This window comes from Dermacentor albipictus, chromosome 7, assembly GCF_038994185.2.
Source record: "Dermacentor albipictus isolate Rhodes 1998 colony chromosome 7, USDA_Dalb.pri_finalv2, whole genome shotgun sequence".
NCBI classification, from domain to species: domain Eukaryota; kingdom Metazoa; phylum Arthropoda; class Arachnida; order Ixodida; family Ixodidae; genus Dermacentor; species Dermacentor albipictus.
Window position 1 is genome coordinate 91,681,857 of NC_091827.1, and position 17,859 is coordinate 91,699,715.

Genomic DNA, 17,859 nt, shown 5'->3' on the forward strand with positions numbered 1-17,859 from the left:
GTGTGTTATTTGTATGTTCAATAAGCCGCTTAACATATTTGCTAAAACCATCTAAGTGAATACTTAATGTGGTTTAGCTATGACAAATGGCTGCTTCTCAATACAAATCAGTACCATTATACAATGTCTTATTTTATGGTATAGTGAACAATTTGTTCAACACTGTGTTCCCTTTTATGACAAGAACATATATGATGCATTCATGTACTTATCCCAAATTATCTCTGTTATATTGCTGAAACGTTGCCCAGTTAGACTGTCTGTACATTTTTTTGGCTGGTAGTTAAGTATGCCCGTGCAGAGGGATGTGCTCAGAAGACGTGACTGGAGTATTCAAAGTATCATGCGAAAGATTTTAATTTATTTTGCTTAGTACACATTTAAATGTCTTTCTCGTACTCTTGAATGGGATATTGGCCATAACTTCAACTGAAGGCAGATGGATTGATTGTATTGATATGGTCGCTTACTTTCTTTCAAGTAATGAGGCCTCTTGGGCACGCTAACAGGTTTCCAAGTTACGTATACCACATGAGCACCCGAATTACCACGCGCGCACTTTGTGCCATGGGACTACAGATATGCACATCCTAGGAAACAAAACTGATGCTATAGTTCGAATGAATGCTATCCCAGTAAATTAGTTAAGCTGCTCTCAAAGATGACCATTTTTTTAGGGTTTCGAGGTTGAGGACTTTTACTTAATGGAAAAAAGACAAATTGAGTAAGAAATGCCATGTCAGTATGCTTGACTTTCATTCCTTTTTTCAATAAATAGGACCGATTTCCCTCAACTTTTTATGAGATGAAACGCTTTAAAAACCGAGAGATGTAACCGAGAGAGTCTCTGGAAACTTTGTATGACATATCACAAAACAGCATACCTTTGTGGTCATTTTAATATTCCTCGATCTTTTTCTGTATTCATGAAAATTTTCTGGCAATCTGTTACATCCGCATCCTACGTGCAACAAAAATATATTGTGGTTTAATGCTTGCCAAGTACGGCCAGTCCCTAATATTTAGATAAAACGAACAACACGTCAGTCTCTTGACGTGCAGTATTGGAGTCAACTGAACTGAATCCCTTGTTTAATAAAGCTGAAGAGGGCTTGGGCAAGTTCGTAATTGATGGCCACACGAGTACAGCACGGAAGGCAAGGACACAGAGACAAACACGTAAAGCAAATGCAACAGTGTGAGGGAAAACTATTCAATGAGTTATTTTTAGGGTTCAATAGCAGTTTTCCATATAATTTGCTCTCATCACTTATGCCTCTAGTTAACTTTGTTTACCTGTGAATAAAAGCTACATGGCAATATTAATCAGTACCATTAGGATATTTCGTTATGTTGCAGTATGATTAGCAGTTATACAACCGTAATGGTTTCTGGTGCCAGCAACGATTCAAGACAGGTTCATGTGACATACAGTGCACTTATGAAAATAAAAGAAACGCGAGCATCCCAAATAATTGCTATAATAATAATTTCTGAAACAATGATACCCGGCTGGACTGTGCACATTTTTCAGGTGTTAATGCAATATTCCCGTGCCGAACGAACATGCTCAGCATAGTGACTGCAGTTTTGAACAATCACGTTAAGAATTGCAATTTATTTGTGCTTAGAACCGTCTGCAATGTCCCTTTTCTGAATACATTTGCCACACTTTCAGTAGAATGCACATGAATGGGGGCGTATTAATAAGATTATTTATCAACTAAAACATGTTACGATCTCTTAGGTGTGCTGATAAGGGTAGAACAAGTGTAATGTCCAGTAAATTATTTTTAGAATCTGCGCATTATCTGACAAGAAAAGGCCACCAAATGGATAATCTGTCTCTCTTTTTTGTACAGCACATACAACATACAGTCTCTCCAAGACGACGGCACTAAATGCAACAGTAATGAAAACCGGAACACTTATTACGCACGACAAGGGCTTCATACCATACAATGCGAACCTGCGCCAGCAGCTGCCTAGTGATTAACAGTACGTAAACTGCGTGACACCGAAGCATCGAAAGGTGCTTAACGCTTTTCATATAGCCCGAAAGATAACTTCTGCTGCTAAGCTGTTTGTAAAACACACAAAAAGAAACCTTCTAACTACCTTCAAACGCAATGACTTCAGTTTGAAACGTGTAAAGGTGCTTCACGAAGCGACTAATTTATTGTTCTCTAATTTTTTTGCCTAAGTGGCGAAGCTGCGAGTGAGTGAGCTTATCGAACGTTTCATGCTCCAAAAGCTTTTGTGGTTGCAGATAGACTTCCCAAAATTATTTAGATTGGTTGCCAGGAACCTAAAAATACTGCTGCTTTTGACCTATACGAAAACGGCAGCGCAAACACTGCTGATGCATGCCCCGCAAACATGGCCTTTCATCCGAGTACGCTGGTAGTAAAATTCCTCATGCTAACACAATTTTGAGATATATACGTAAAGCGTGTCACGAGAATTTCACTGCACATGCGACGCAGCATCCATCGCGGCCGGATCGAGCGCCGCGAAATGAGATCTACCACACTGGCTGCCCAACACACACAATCCGCTTAGTGATAGCTCAGTATCAAGTTAAAACATGGTGTACTTCCTTTGTTACGCACATCAACTACGACGCTAAAATCAACAAGCGTGAGCGATCGCTTGCCGTAAAACATTCCATTAGTAGAAGTGAGAAGAAAAGCGCGTTATGAAATCATGAAAATGAAAAACCGATATTAGGTTCGAGTTGCCTGCGCTACATGCGGCCGGTTCGCGCTACGAAATGCGCTCACATAATCATGAGCTACTGGCACAAAACATCATTGCTAAAGCTTACCGGTCAGTGTAGGTGACGTGTGATGCCACAAAGAAGACACGCATACACAGACACCAACGTTCAGGCAGACACCGCACACCGCTACAAGCCTTTACGTGCCTGGCGCACTCGTTGAGAATTCAAATTGACGCGGACAGATGGCGCTCGTTGCGCAGGCGCAGGAACTCCGCGCGCCAGGGCGCGCGCGCTCCGAGAAATTTGTGCGCCTTTTTCTTTTTTTTTTATCTTTCTTTCTCTCTCTCTGTGTGCCATGCACGCCGGAACGGGTTGTATTTCTTTTCCATTTTTCATCCTTTTTTCATGAACGAAGGAAATGAGCTGGCAGGTTGTATTACAAATGCTGTGGGCTATAATATGATACTGAAACGCACACATGGATGAATGCGCTATTTGTAAAAGCCGTAACAGGGCCATTCAGGAGCTTGCATTATCGCCGGGGACGATGAGTAATACCGCGCATTTGTAGCATGTCCTCCAGGGTAGCGCGAAATGTGATGCCCGCACATATGTTAGTGCAAATTTTCCATTCCGATGATAGGTCAACAGAGAGAGAGAGAGAGAGATGAAGAGGAAAGGCAGGGAGGTTAACCAGATATCAGTCTCCGGTTGGTTACCCTACACTGGGGATGGGAGATAGGGATTAGAAAGATGACAGAGGGGAAAACGCTAAAAGCAAAAGAAAAACACGCACGCATCGATACACACACACAAAAGTCGTTCCAGGTAAAGGCTTTCGCAAAGGCCGGTAGATCGCAGAAAGCGTAGTAGCTCTTGTACGGCCTTCTTCTGTGATGTTAGGTCCCTTCGGTGGTGCAAAGTTATTTTTTCCAATAGTGGTTGGTCACCAGTTGGTCAAGTTCGTGGCGAAGGCATTCCCTCTGTGGACTGTATTGCGGGCAAGCTCACAAGATATGGTCGATTGATTCGCCATGGCCGCAGTGGTCACAGGTTGCGGTGTCGGTCATCCCTATGTGGAATGCATAGACTTTGGTGAAGGCAACACCCAACCACAGTCGATACAAGAGCGTGGCGTCTCTACGGCGAAGCTGTGATGGCACTCGGAGTTTTAATGTTGGATCAAGGGAGTAGAGTCGAGTATTTCTTAAATGTGGCTCATTCCATTGCGACGTGGTGCACAGCCGAGCAAGCAAGCGGAGCTTTCGTGCTGTATCAGTTCTAGAAAGTGGAATTGGTACCTGGTGCTCCTGAATATGTGCTGAGTGGGCAGCTTGATCGGCCCGTTCATTGCGGTTAATCCCGCAGTGTCTTGGAAGCCACTGGAAGGTTATTTCATGGCCTGCATCACTTATATACACGTCTCTGTAATGTGAAATATTAGCTGCTCGTGCGGTCCGCGTCGTAAATGTGACAGTAGAGACTGCAGTGCCGCCTTGCAATCGCAGAATGCCATCCACTTGTGCGGCTGTTCATTACCAATATAATGAAGGACAGTAAGTGCTGCGAACTCTGCTGCTGTTGATGTTGTCGCGTGAGTCGTCTTAAATGTGATTGTTGTGGTTGTCGCTGGTATCACGATTGCCGCCGCGGAGCTGTATGGCAAGACAGATCCATCAGTGTATATATGTGTAGAGCCACGGTAGCTCTCGTACAAAAATTATGTAGTAGTGTGAGCTGTTTAAGGGCTGGTGATGATACATCAGCTTTTTTCGTGATGCCAAGTATTGTGCGGTTGATTTTTGCCTGAGTGAGGCACCATGGAGGAATCAAAGGTCTCGCAGCCGGAGTGAAACAAGATGGCAGTGATTCATCATGTGCGGTAATCGCTTGGCTGAAAGATGTTCGAGGTCTGTCCGCTGGTAGAAAGGCTAAGCGGTGACGAGGAGTCCTAGTTAGATGCCCTATATGAGTCCTGAGCACTTCAATTTCAATGTCGGTCTTGACAAGGTAGTCTCTAGCGATTTCTATCGTGGCCACTGTGGATGCACTCCGAGGCAGGCCTACACAGATCCGGAGTGCTTGAGCCTGAGCACTTTGTATTCTGCATAGATTCGTTCTACTGTGTTGGTTTTGCTAGCGAGCTGTATCGCTGAAAGCCTAGAAAAAGCGCCCTGTATAGTTTTAACGTGGCACTTGTCGACATTCCTCAAATCTTGTCAGTGAAAAACTTGAACAGGTGGCAGATGCCAATCAATCGTTTTTTCACATATGATACGTGAGGGCTCCATAACAAGTCCCTGTCGATTATGACGCCTAGAAACTTGTGCGATCGAACACGTGGATGAGAGGTCAGTGCAGCAATAAGGTACTCTCACATGCGTGGCCACGTACGCATACCACCTGCAAAATACTGTGTGGGCCCAAAGAATTTGTCACATATTTTAGGTGAATGAGATATTTTGATGAGATTATAGTGCAGAATATCAGTCAACGATAAACCGCCCGATGCTAGTGATGCAGCCGAGTTATCAAGATAATGGGAAAAGTGTCTGACAATCGGACGACACACAACGCGCACACCACATGTGCGACATCGCTTCATCGCACACTCACAAAGTCCGCGTTGTCAGCTACGAACATTGCGAGTCTCTGTGCTGTTAACTTGATGCCTGTTTGGAATCCACTTGTAGCTAAAGTTGGCATCATAACATCATAACATTGGATCGGCGTTTTGCTTTCTTTATTCTACTGTCGCAAAAGTTATGCTATGACAACTGTGAAGACTCTTCGTATGGCCGAGAGTGACTACGTAGATAATATCATGTGGTCAACAAATACGGAGGTATACGCTTGTATATACTAAAGTCTACAAATAGGCTCTACAGCAATCTCAGCAGTATACAACTTCAGTGGCTTATGTCAAACGCAGCTCTGTATTACCCACCGGTACCTGCGCTTGGTTACAGCGTAGAGCCCAGATTAACAACTTTTGTCTATTGCCAATCTATAGACGGCATGTAAACCTGAAGCCATAAGAAATTTAGAGTACCGGCTGTTTTCTACTTCATCTCACGCCTAACCACAATCGGTATACGGGCTGTTCGCACATGTTAACATGACCTTTGGTGACGTCCCACCCCATGTCCTTCACCGGCGGGGATATACGAAACCGTGGAAAATAATTCGAATTGCAAAGAAGTATACGGGATGTTTGACTTCATTTGAGCCAGACTTTAAATATGCAAATGCTATGTAGCTGTAGCGAACCAATGTAATGTTGTTTGTGGTTGCTTGAAGATGCTCAGATTATTCTTTTGCATTCCCCTGATTAGATAATTAGCGTTAATTTATTTCTGAATTATTTTAATGAGATGAAAATTCTCAGTGATAAAATTGTCGTGCAACAGTAGGAACTTCCGATACAGCTTTCAACACGAGCTCCATAGAAGTGTTTTTCCGCGCGTGAAGAAGCCCGCGATTACTCTTAATGTGACTCGAGCGGATGGTCGCGCTGCTATATATGTAATATTGTTACGGTTGTATATATATATATATATATATATATATATATATATATATATATATATATATATATATATATATATATATATATATATATATATATATATATATATATATATATTATGTGTGTGTGTGCGTACGTGAATGTGTGCATGTGCTTGTTTGGTGAAGAACTACGTACAGTGGGAATTGACAAAAACAAATATACACCTTATCGACTCTCGTTACTCTCGTCCATAGGTAGTCTATAGAGGGTAAGTAGGCAAAAAAGAAACAAACACCTTATCGACTTTTTTCTATAGACCGTCTATAGACTGCAAATAGACAAAAAGAAAGAAATCTTTGCGACTTTCGTCCATAGGTGTCTGTTGTGGGGGAGTAGAGAAAAAAGAAAGAAACATCATATCGACTTTTTTTCTATAGACCGTCTATAGACAGCGCATAGACAAAAAAGAAATAGAATTTTATCGACTTTCGCCTATACAAAGTCTATAGATAAATAATAGACAAAAATAAATAGATACTGTATCGACTTTCGTCTATAGGTAGCCTATAGGGGGGAGTAGACAGAAAATAAACAAACACTTTATCTTCCTTTTTTCTATAGACCGGCTATAGTCTGCGAATAACAAAAAGAAATAGAAATCTCATCGACTTTCGTCTATAGAAAGTCTATAGACAAATAATAGAGAAAAATAAATACAGGCTGTATCGACTTTTGTCTATAGGTAGTCTATAGAGGGGAAGTCGACAAAAAAGAAACAAACACCATATCGATTTTTTATAGAACGTCTACAGACTGCGAATAGTCAAAAATAAATAAAAACCTTACTGACTTTCGTCTATAGAAAATCTATAGACAAATATAGACGAAAATATAGACTGCATCGACTTTCGTCAATGGGTAGTCTACAGAGGGGAAGTAGACAAAAGAGAAACGAACCCCTTGTCGACTTTTTTCTATAGATTGCGAATAGGCAAAAAGAAATAAAAACTTTATCCACTTTCGTCTATAGACAAATAATAGGCAAAGATAAGTAGACTGCATCGACTTTGTCTATAGGTGGTCTATAGAGGGGAAGTAGACAAAAAAGAAACGAACACCTTATCGACTTTTTCTATAGGCCATCTATAGATCGCGAACAGACAAAAAGAAATAGAAACTTTATCGACTTTCGTCTATAGACAGTCTATAGATATTGTTTCAACAAAAGTACAAATCTTTAGAAAGGCAAGGTCGTCTATAAAAAGTATAGAGGTTCTATAGACAGTCTAAAGTCATTTTTGTAAGGGCTGTGCCAAAGTAAAAACTAATTCGCCACGCCAATGTTCTTCTATGCGTTGTGTTTAAAGGCTATGCTGGGTATGTTTTGCTGCACACATTGTTTAATCGGGAACTTGGCTTTCGCTGATAAACTTTCAAGCACGTTCTCAAGGTTCTGTTAACAATGATATTCTGTCAGCATGGAGGCCTGCAACTATCGGTAACTGCATATGCTGCAAAGTTGCGCTTGCTCGATGGTATAATGGCAATATTGGTCCGCTATCCTGAAACGTTGAATAAGCGGGCGGGATTTCATCGGTACGTCTCATTTCGTTGAATCTACAAGTACTTCTATTAACTTCCTTTGGCCACATCAGGCATGCTCTGTTCATAACCCTAACATATAGAGCTTTTGTGAGTAGGAGTACATGTCGAGAAAAATGTTCGCGAACCATGTTGTTTATATCGTTCCGTTGTACTTAGTGACTTAATGTTTATTTTCAAGCAGCAAGCTCGTCGGTATCTACATTCGAAGGCCTACCAGAACTGTATTGCAAATATCGGAAGCTTCGCTGCTTTGCCGAAGCTAGCTGGTGTTCATTTTTTGACGTCCCGGGCCCTTGTGACGTGGCGACTAGCTAACGTTACCATACTCGCATTTGCGTCAAGGTTAAACGAAGCAAGAGAGGAAAGAAATTGTGACAAGTTTAAACAAGCTATATTGTGGCACTTTGCAACCCGAAACTTCAGTGCATCAGGAGGAACGCTGTAATTGAGAGCTCCGGATTAATTGTGACCATCTGTGGTTCCTTATTGCTCACCCAAAGAATGACACAAGCGTTATTGCTTTTCATTGCGTCAGAATGGCACAGACATGGCCGACAGGCTAAAGCCGCTGTGTTACCACGACGAGTGTCATCGAAGGAGCCGCAATTCAGCTCTTTAGAAATGTACAATCAGGCGAGATTTTGCAGGCATGGCGAAACAGACAGCGGCTTCGTACTTAGCCTTGCAAGTGCGGTGGCTCCGACGTAAAATTATCCTCGAATAACTGCGATTTGAACATTGCCTTGTGCCGCATTTGTACGATCAGCACCACTGTAACGAGCACATTCTGCTATCTGTGATGCAATGAATTTATCCGTGCGAAAGACCAGCCATATTCATGCACGAACAACTTTTATTTATGTCGTTATAAAAAAAAGAACAAGACGCCGACTGTATTAAAGGGCACGCGCTATATTAACCCGACACGACGCCGTTGGGCTGTGCCTGAAGCAAAGTAAGGTGTGCCAGGAATTTGTTGCACGCAGCTGAAGTGAGCTGTGCGCATGCGCACCCAATTATCTCGAAGAAGTCATTGAATTGAGATTTACGTATCGCGTACATTAGTTGAAGGCATCCACTTTTGTTATATCTGCTGCACCCTACATACAAGCCAAGATCAAGTGAGTACTCGATCTGAAAGTGTGCTCTACATTCATGCAGACAATATCATGCATACATAGACACAGAAAATGTTTTTCAAAGAAGGAGCACGATTTATTTGCAATACATATACAAAGTGTTCAGCATAGTTTCATTCTAGATTTTTAACAAATAATGAGGACTTATATGCCAAGCTCTGAAAGCAAAAAAGCGACAAATTGGAAAAAGAAGTGCAAAAGCAAATAGGCAGTGTGAAATGTGAAAAAATGTGAAACAAGGATAATGCAAGAACTTGCGCATGAATTTCATGCGGTAGTTACCATCAACAATTGTGCCTCTCAGTTTGTCTTCTTCTCGTTGAAAAAAAAAATAGTTTTTTTTCTAACAAAAATTATGTAAAATAGAAGTCAAGTACAAGATCAAGAATAGAAGAAACATATACCCTAACTTTTACGCTAAAGTCTTATTTTCCCATGCGTTTTAATAAAATGCACTATAGAAAGGTTATATCAGGATGAATTTATAGAGCGGTGCACGTAGGCTCATTTAGAAGATAGCTATCTTGACTATTCTATTCATGACAAAAAGAAACAATGCAGGTGCTGCATAGAAATCTATGTATTTGAAGTAAATAATTTCTTTGGTAGCCAAGCAGCATAAAAATATATTGTCCTAGGAAACACGCCGCACTATTTTGGTGAACGAATAAATATATATGTTCTTTATCTATACATAACCAAAAAGAGAAAAGAAGTTTCAAGTATGGATTTCATTTTGACATAATTACTTCGCGATCACAAACACTTCAGATAACCTTCGTAAATGTTCAGAATTCTTTGTCTTCATGACTCCTGGGCCGCTAGGCGGTCTTCGAACATGGAAGGAACGAAAAATTCTACTTTATGTTAGACGGCACCGGAAACTGTTTAACCTTGGCCCTGTTAGAGCTATGTTTTGATCAACAATTGTTCAAGGAAAATATAGAAGTCATCTTGCACGAGACATGTCTCAATGTTTACCTTAAACATCGGAAGCTGCGTGATAACGATCCTATGATTTACTATGTGACTACCCTCATTGCGGTGCGACTAGACAACCAATGTAGACTGCGCTGAATTGCATCCGTTGCGGCGAAACAACTATTGTCCAGACTGCGCTCAACACACTTGCATTGCCCTGCTGCTTGACATGTGGGCTGTTGCTGTAGTTCGCTGCATCGCAGTAATCTGCACGCAGTGTCCCCCTCCACCCCGCTTTTTTTATCTCGGCTCTCTTACATCCTTTCACTCCCTCTATTCCCTTTCTCCAGTACAGAGTAGCTCTCTTGTATTTACAGTGACTAACCTGCCTGTTTTCCTATCTTTGGTCCTCCTTTCTCTAAGAGCATATCTCACTGTTATAAAATTAAATGTCGATGATTTATTACAAAATACAGAACATTCCATATCGAACACTTGGCGTGTGCAAACTTCATGGGAGTAAGTGCACCTTTGTCCGACCTTTGAAGTCATACCATTGTATTTTAAGTTCCACTGGCATTGTTACGACAAAGGGTGTCCCTACTTAATTGGAATTAAATGAGTGCATACTTACTGTAAACAAAGTAATCAGGACAAAACAGTAAAGACGAACAGATGTACTTCTTTGACGAAGTGCCTAAAGCGAGGAAAAAACCTTCAATTGTATTGCGCACGTGATTCACAAGCACATTTCACATATACTTGGCCTCTTCGAAATGAACTCAGTGTGCTTGTGCTTGTGGTTCATTCCAGTCTTATTTCTTGACGCTTGCGCGTAATAAGTAATCGGCCCGCATCGCCAGCTGGCATTCAGGGGCACTCATTTCCAGCCCTTACACTAATGGCATTCAGCTCCACTTGCGTCCTTTCACACTCACTTAAACTAATTCAGTGTCTTCGCAATCTTGAGAAATCGGCACAAATGAGGAAGAGTGCTCTCAAATGTGTGTGTACCTGTGGTGATATTACAAGGCGTGTAACTGTTTCAATGTCATCCGCATGTGAGCAGTTTTGCAAACACTCGTCCCTTTCTCTGTCCCACAACACAAATATGCATGCAAAACAAACTTTGTTGGGTGTGGTTCATCATAAGCATATTATATTAAAGCACTGCAATGAAGAACCAATCTTAGCGTGCTTTTTGCTTACTAATGCCGTGGTCCACTGTCAAGTTGCACTCAAGTTGCCTTCTTTGGTGGCGTTGCTATTCGTGTCGCCCTCTCCCGTTTTACTGATGCATAGAAAAAAACGACAGGTGAGAATAAAATACTTTGTAGAATTTAGATAATTTTAGAAAAAGCTCTTAAGAAAGGTCCTATTAAGGCGTATTATAGGGCTAGTGCATCGTAGTGCATAGTTTCACAAACGCAAAATGTCCGTCTTTTTGTCATGTTGCTTTGATTTCTTTCATAATTTTATGGCTATGCAGCACTTATATTACTTAACAATACTTTTACTAACATTAATAAATTACAAGTACTGAAAACCATAGATATTTCCACCTGCCACAAAACTTGACACTGCCACGTTCTACCTGAGATTTCGCACTATCGGAAATTTCGCGAATGCCACACAACTTCGCTCCTTCTACAAGTAACAAGTATACTGGCAATTTCTGTGACATACTGTGGGAAATTGTGTTTCGAGCTCAAACCAACCAACAGCTCCCGCGTCGGCGATATTATTAGCCCGTCATGCAAGCTGGGCCATAAATTGGGCTTGGAATTCTAGAAGAATCGACGCACTAAACAGGAAAGCCAGAAGTGTACGAAACTGCACACACTACACGTAGCAGGGTGAACAACACACCAGAAAATTGAAATCACTCCTTCAACATAGCTCAACTACGGAATGCAATGGATTCATTTCTCAATGTACACGCGAAAGCGATTAAAGAAACTGAAAATATATCATGGCTACAAAAGTACATGGGATTATTTGCAGCCCTATTCAATGCAAGCACTTAAGTAAATGTTGCGCATAAAATGACGACGAGTAGATGACCTGGCTACGCAAGGAAACGTTCGCCAGCAATGAGAGAATTGGAGAAAAAAGAAACGGAACTAGACCTGCAGTTGTAGCTAGTTCACATGCAAGAACTTCAATGCGCGTGTCCCCGTTGGCACACGCTCAGATGTTTAAATCAACGAGCGTTACCTGGTGGCTCATTATAGTGCAACGTCGTAATTCAAGGATTCACTAAATTCAGCGTATCGGAAGCAAAAAGATGAACCTACGCAATCGACACAGGTTCATAGCTATGCAGCGCGCGGACTTGCGCCCACATGATAAATCACGCATGGCGGCCCTCCGCCGCTCATCGCCATTGTGTGGCCGTCGCAATCACATGGGTTGTCGAAGTTGCACTGGCTTCTTGCCATTTCTGGTGACATCGGTGGAATCGAACATCACTGACATCACCAAGAGCGTTCACCGACGCGGCCACGTGACTCTACAGCAAGAACACAATCACAAAACGCGGCGGGTAGAAATAATTGGAGGTAACTGCCGCAGAAAAAAAAATGGACTCTTCCGCTGGCTCACGCCATTTTCTTGCTCCTTCCCAGCCGACGCAGTCTTTTCTGCTCTCCGCAACCCCGTGATTACTCAGAGCACTTCCACCTTCCCATCAAAAGAATATCCTTTCACAGAGGCGACGACTTCTTTCTTCAGTCAACAGTCGAACCCGGATATATCGAACGTGAAAGGGATTACACAAAAGTGACATATTCGTAAATTGGTATATAAAATAAGAATTTTATACAACGATTTTCAAAGGGATTTAACCACTGTTCCTTCTAAATATTTATTACTTATATGCTGGTTTGATACATCAGGGTTCGGTTGTATTCGCTCTCTCCTTTCACCTTTAGGTATTCTTTCTCCTATGAAACCGTACTCGTCAACGCTTCGGCGTGTTTTATGGTGGCCAATTTGGCAGGACTGCGTATAAGCGCTGTGTTTTGTCATTGGCCACATACAGCCGTGACCAGCGAGTCGCCCGCGTTTGGTCGCGCATGCCTTCGCTTGATAGTACGCTACCATGAAGTGGTCTGAGCTGAACTGAGAACATACCGCTTATGTCGAGGATATTATGCAGGATTTGACTGAAACTGTACGTTGGATTAAAGATACCTCTCCGTCAAATTACATCTTCCACTAGATACGTACCTGGCACGTGAAGAGGTATCGTCAATTCGTCAATATGCAGTACACAGGTACCTGAGCAGCAGACATCTTCTCGTCATATTAAGCAATGACCCGAAAGTCTAATAACGCAAAGTGACTCCCTGCCAATAGCTGTCCTTAGCTCTTCCCACCACCCTTCACCTACCACATCCCACCATTGTGCTCGTCCCATCTTACATCTGCTCCGGCAGTGCGCGCTTGCCTTCTCAACTGGTCAGTTATCCGGTGCAGTCTACCGCACAACGCGGACCACCCTGCCGACTTCTTACTCCCCTTTCTACTAGCATCTACGAGCGCTGGCATTCAGAAGCAGATTTGAGAGTCCTGCTACCTTAGCTTTGCTATAATTCCAATTGATGTGCAAGAATCACTGTTCGACCGGTGAACACGTGCACACTATAGAAGTATACTCGTATAGGTTGTAAGCACTAACAGCATCAACGCCATCATGCCACCTTATGCGCTCAATCCGCTTGTGTGCAACCCGCTGGAAGCTGTGAATAGGAATAACAAAACGGCGTCCGTGATCTCACGTGAACGCTCCCTATATGAAGTCTGCCTAATGGCGGCGCGCAGAAGTTCCGCAACCGGACGGTCGTCAAAGGCATCTCCTTCAGCGTCGCCGAAGGTGAGGTTCTGGCTGTGCTAGGAGTGCCTGGCTCGGGAAAGAGCACTCTACTGCGCATGCTCGCCACCGACCTGCCCCACGACCGAGGCCGAGCGCTGATGAAGACGCCGCGGGGAATCATCACGATGCGCAGCGACCCGGCCAGTTGGCGCGCTGGCATGGGCTACTGCCCACAGGGCGAAGGGCTGATGGAGCAGCTGACGGGCATTGAGACGCTGATGCTGTTCGCCAGGCTGCGGGGCGTGTCGGAGTTCCGTGTGTTCGCGGTGGCGAGGGACGTTGCGCGCCTGGTGGGCATCGAAGCCGTGCTGCAGGATTTCGTCGCCTCGTACAGCGGCGGCCTGCGGCGGCGCCTGTCGGTCGGCGTGGCGCTGGTCGGTCTGCCGCCCGTGGTGCTGCTCGACGAGCCGACGGTCGGCGTGGACGTGGTCTCCCGCAGGACCGTGTGGGAGGCGCTGCGCGCGCTCCAGCAAGTGGCCAAGACCACGGTGATCATGACGACGGCAAGGTTAGTCGCTATTCCGTAGCCATCTTGTTCTGCGCATTTGAGCGCCCTGCAGATAACGGGAACGTTACAACCATTATTCGAAATTGTACTTGAAGTTCATGGTACATGAAAGCGCGTCCATAGAAAACATACGTGAAGTAGACAGTCCTCTGTAAAATAAAGAATAAAAAATTGAAACAAAAAGTTCGAACACTCCGTACGATCAACGTCCTGTCCACATAGAGGAGCCTGTAGGTCGTCACTTTGTTCTTCCGTCCTTTTTTCTCACCATTCATGCGTTACCGTAGGAATGTAGTCGCTGCAGTAGCAACCTTTTGCAGGTAGAGCACCGGCAAATTTGCTTAATTGCTTTCCTTATATTTCGATTCCTGCGTAGTTTCCTTCGTCGGCGGGTTGTGTTCCCATTTAGGTACCTTGCTAACTGTTGTGTGCTAACGGTCATAAAACTGCGAAAACAGGCCTTGCGACCTGTTATGTATTAGGTTCATAGGCATTTGAGGGGCGGTGCTGCTATCTTTCCACGTGCCTTGTGTACTTTCATAATAGTGTTCGACATTTCAAGCAAAGTACGCTAATGCTTCTGTTCCACTAAAATGCAGCAAAACCGTTATTTATAATTGAATCATTAAAATTAAATTGAGGCGTCGTACTTGCCAGAACCGCGACTTATGAGGCACGCTGTAATAGGTGACTCCGCACATATAGTCCGCCTGGGGTTCTTTAAAGTGTACCTAAATCTAAGTACACGAGTGTTTTCGCATTTTACCTCCATCGATATTCCGCCGCTGCGGTCGGGATTCGATCCCGCGACCTCGTGCTTAGCAGCCCAACACTGATAGCACTCAGGAACCATGGTGGGTTAATCAATCACTGTCCCAGTCATCACTTTCGGAGACCAGCTAAGTCAATGGTTCATATCAGCTTAATATATGATAATGGCATTATTTTTGCTGTTAGAAGGGTCACCCGAAACTGTGTTCGTGAACACTCTGAATATCTCTGGGAAATTCTACGTTTAGGCGGGGAGCCACGCGAAGCAATGGGATGATCGCGCTGCTGAGTGCAGGGCGACAGCTGTTTCATGCACAACCATGCCGCAGTAACTTCAAGGAGCATAAAATGCTACACGAGCGGCCCACCGCGATGCCAGTAACCCGTCTAATACGGCCGCACGCAGCATGGAGGAAGCTGAAAGCTTGTGCAACCGCTTGGCCATCGTGATCGACGGCGAGTTCCAGTGCATCGGCACGCTGACGCACCTCAGGTCCAAGTTCGCTCAGGGCTACACTGTGACCGTCAAGACGCACGACGAGTACAAAGACGACTTGGAGTATCGAGGCAAAGTCATGCGGGCCATCAGTGACACCTTCCCCAACAGCAATCTGCAGCAGGCATTCGAGGTGCGCTCTTTGCGGATAAATGAGCGTCCTTGTTCTCCTTCGTTTCCTCCCTATATGTATGTATGTATGTATGTATGTATGTATGTATGTATGTATGTATGTATGTATGTATGTATGTATGTATGTATGTATGTATGTATGTATGTATGTATGTATGCATGCAAAACTTAACATGCCTAAATCGATTTATATTTATTTGCTTGATGAGCCATACTTGCAAAACAACAACCCTTGGGTGCCCTGGAGATCCTGCACCGCCTGCTTTATTATAACCTCAGCTGCTCTACCGGAGCCTCCGTTTGCCGGTTACATGCGCTCCCCTGGAGCAGTGCTTGTAAAAAATGCAATCTATCGTCGCGACAAAAAGCGACCCGCGACTTATACAACACCAGTCAAAACCTTGCCCTGTCAGACAGCGATCCCCAAGTGAGGCGTCCGCACCCGCTGCCGCATCGCGCGGGCAGCCAGCAGCGAAGCGTAAACGAACTCGGTCGCACTGAGCAATGCCGGCATGTCTAAAGTACAAACGGTTGCAACACGCGCTAAGAAACCTCCTGCGTAGTGCCTAGGCAGAGCCGCATATTTAGGCGCAAAGGCTCCCACATATTCTCTCGCACCCGCTCTTACTCGCTCATGCGGAGAAACGTCAAGCGCCGCGAGAACCGCCACACCCCGCTGTACCTGCTAGCAATTGTAAAAATGTTACCGCGCGTTCCGCTCCGTGGCCCCCAAGTAGATTGTACTACCCCCAAGACACCCATCGCGCCAGCGGACGGCGCGGCCGGTCTGTGTGTGTGAAGGGGAATCTTTGAGTTTTCGCGTAACAGAATGGTGTTTTCTCGTATAGTGAAATTACAATCCGACAGTTATAATGTCTGTAGGTTGTATGTAAGTCGTAGTTTACGATTTTTCCGCGCATTTGAGCTTGAGAAATTCAATTAGTTCAGAAAAATTTCTTGCGTCGCATGGAGGGTCTGGGTATGGGTGTTTCGAAAATCTTGCCTTAAAGATGTCCGACGGTGGACGCCGACGCCGGATTTTCTGCGACACGGCCTCCTTAACGCTATCGCGTTAAGAGGGGACGGAATTCAATCCGGATCCGCCGCCGCAGGGCTTCCTGGAGTACCACATGGCGGACAGCGGTCTGGCGTGGCACGAGCTGTTCGCGCATGCCGAGGCGATCAAGCGCAAGCTCAACCTGTTCGAGTTTCTGATCAGCAACACCACGCTGGACCACGTGTACGACGCGCTCGCCCGATGGGAACGAGGTCGCGCCCGCAGAGCGGCTGGCGAGGGCTCGCCCGGCCAAGATGTCGGAGAGAGCCCCGCAATGTAGTCGGAGCGCTCGCCAGCCTCGGTCGCAGAGATTAAGTGCGTGAAAAGTGAAACGCGTTATAGAACTGGCAGCGGAGGATGTTTTGAACTACATGGTTTCAGACCTCTGACAATTAATAATGCTTTTTCATTTCGTCACTGTTTTCTTATGTGTTTTGTGAGCGTTGCTTTTTTCTTTTAGATACTACGAATGTGCTATAGTTTGCGTGAAACGCAAACTTCCCCGTCCGAGCCTATGTTCTAATGACTGTTAACGGCAAAGTAGTTTTCTCCGGTTACAAAGATTAATGGCGCTTGCTTCGAGACGTCGGTATAGAACACGTGTGTCCCGCTTTGTGAGAAGTGTGCGGTAATATGCGTGTGCGTTGTTTTGACCGTTATCGTTCTGTGCGAATAATATTGTTCCATTTTTATTGGAGTGCCGGACCAGATGAAATATTTTTATAGCGCTGTGCGAGGCGCCTCGACTCGAAGGTATTACTTCATTCGAAGTTCCCACACATCCAAGAAGTCATTTCAATTATTAACGTCATTTGCTTGGTCGTACCATATGTGACAGTCTTGTTTGAAACACTTTATGGAAATGAACGAAAAAATTGTGACTTTGCCCATGCTAATTTTTTATTGAATCTGCTTTTTGCATCCAATTTACCGAAATGATGCAGTGTTTATCAGCACACCCATAAACCTTTATAGAGCACTTGTAAACGGTTCACATCACTGTTACTTTTGCAGGCAGAAATAAAATCGACGTTCTATTAGCAATTGGTTACTAGTAGAAAAAAAGAATTTGCTTCTGTGTCTACTGCAAAAGTTCTCAACACCTTAAGTTCATGTTATA

The 17,859-nt window shown here is 44.1% G+C and overlaps 1 protein-coding gene across 4 annotated transcripts in view; it reads left to right on the forward strand.

Moving 5' to 3' along the window:
* LOC139048064 (phospholipid-transporting ATPase ABCA3-like) overlaps positions 1-17,156 on the forward strand; it is a 176,055-nt gene extending 158,899 nt beyond the window's left edge. For 3 of the 4 annotated variants that reach the window (XM_070522455.1, XM_070522456.1, XM_070522458.1), the window contains 3 exons: positions 13,724-14,283; positions 15,461-15,683; positions 16,795-17,156. In XM_070522455.1, the coding sequence (XP_070378556.1) occupies positions 13,724-14,283; positions 15,461-15,683; positions 16,795-17,019 (1,008 nt within the window). In that variant the 3' untranslated portion in view covers positions 17,020-17,156. Of the gene's footprint in view, positions 1-13,723; positions 14,284-15,460; positions 15,684-16,794 lie in introns of those variants that run through there. The other variant, XR_011507473.1, reaches the window with a different exon arrangement.
* Positions 17,157-17,859: the final 703 nt, after the last annotated feature.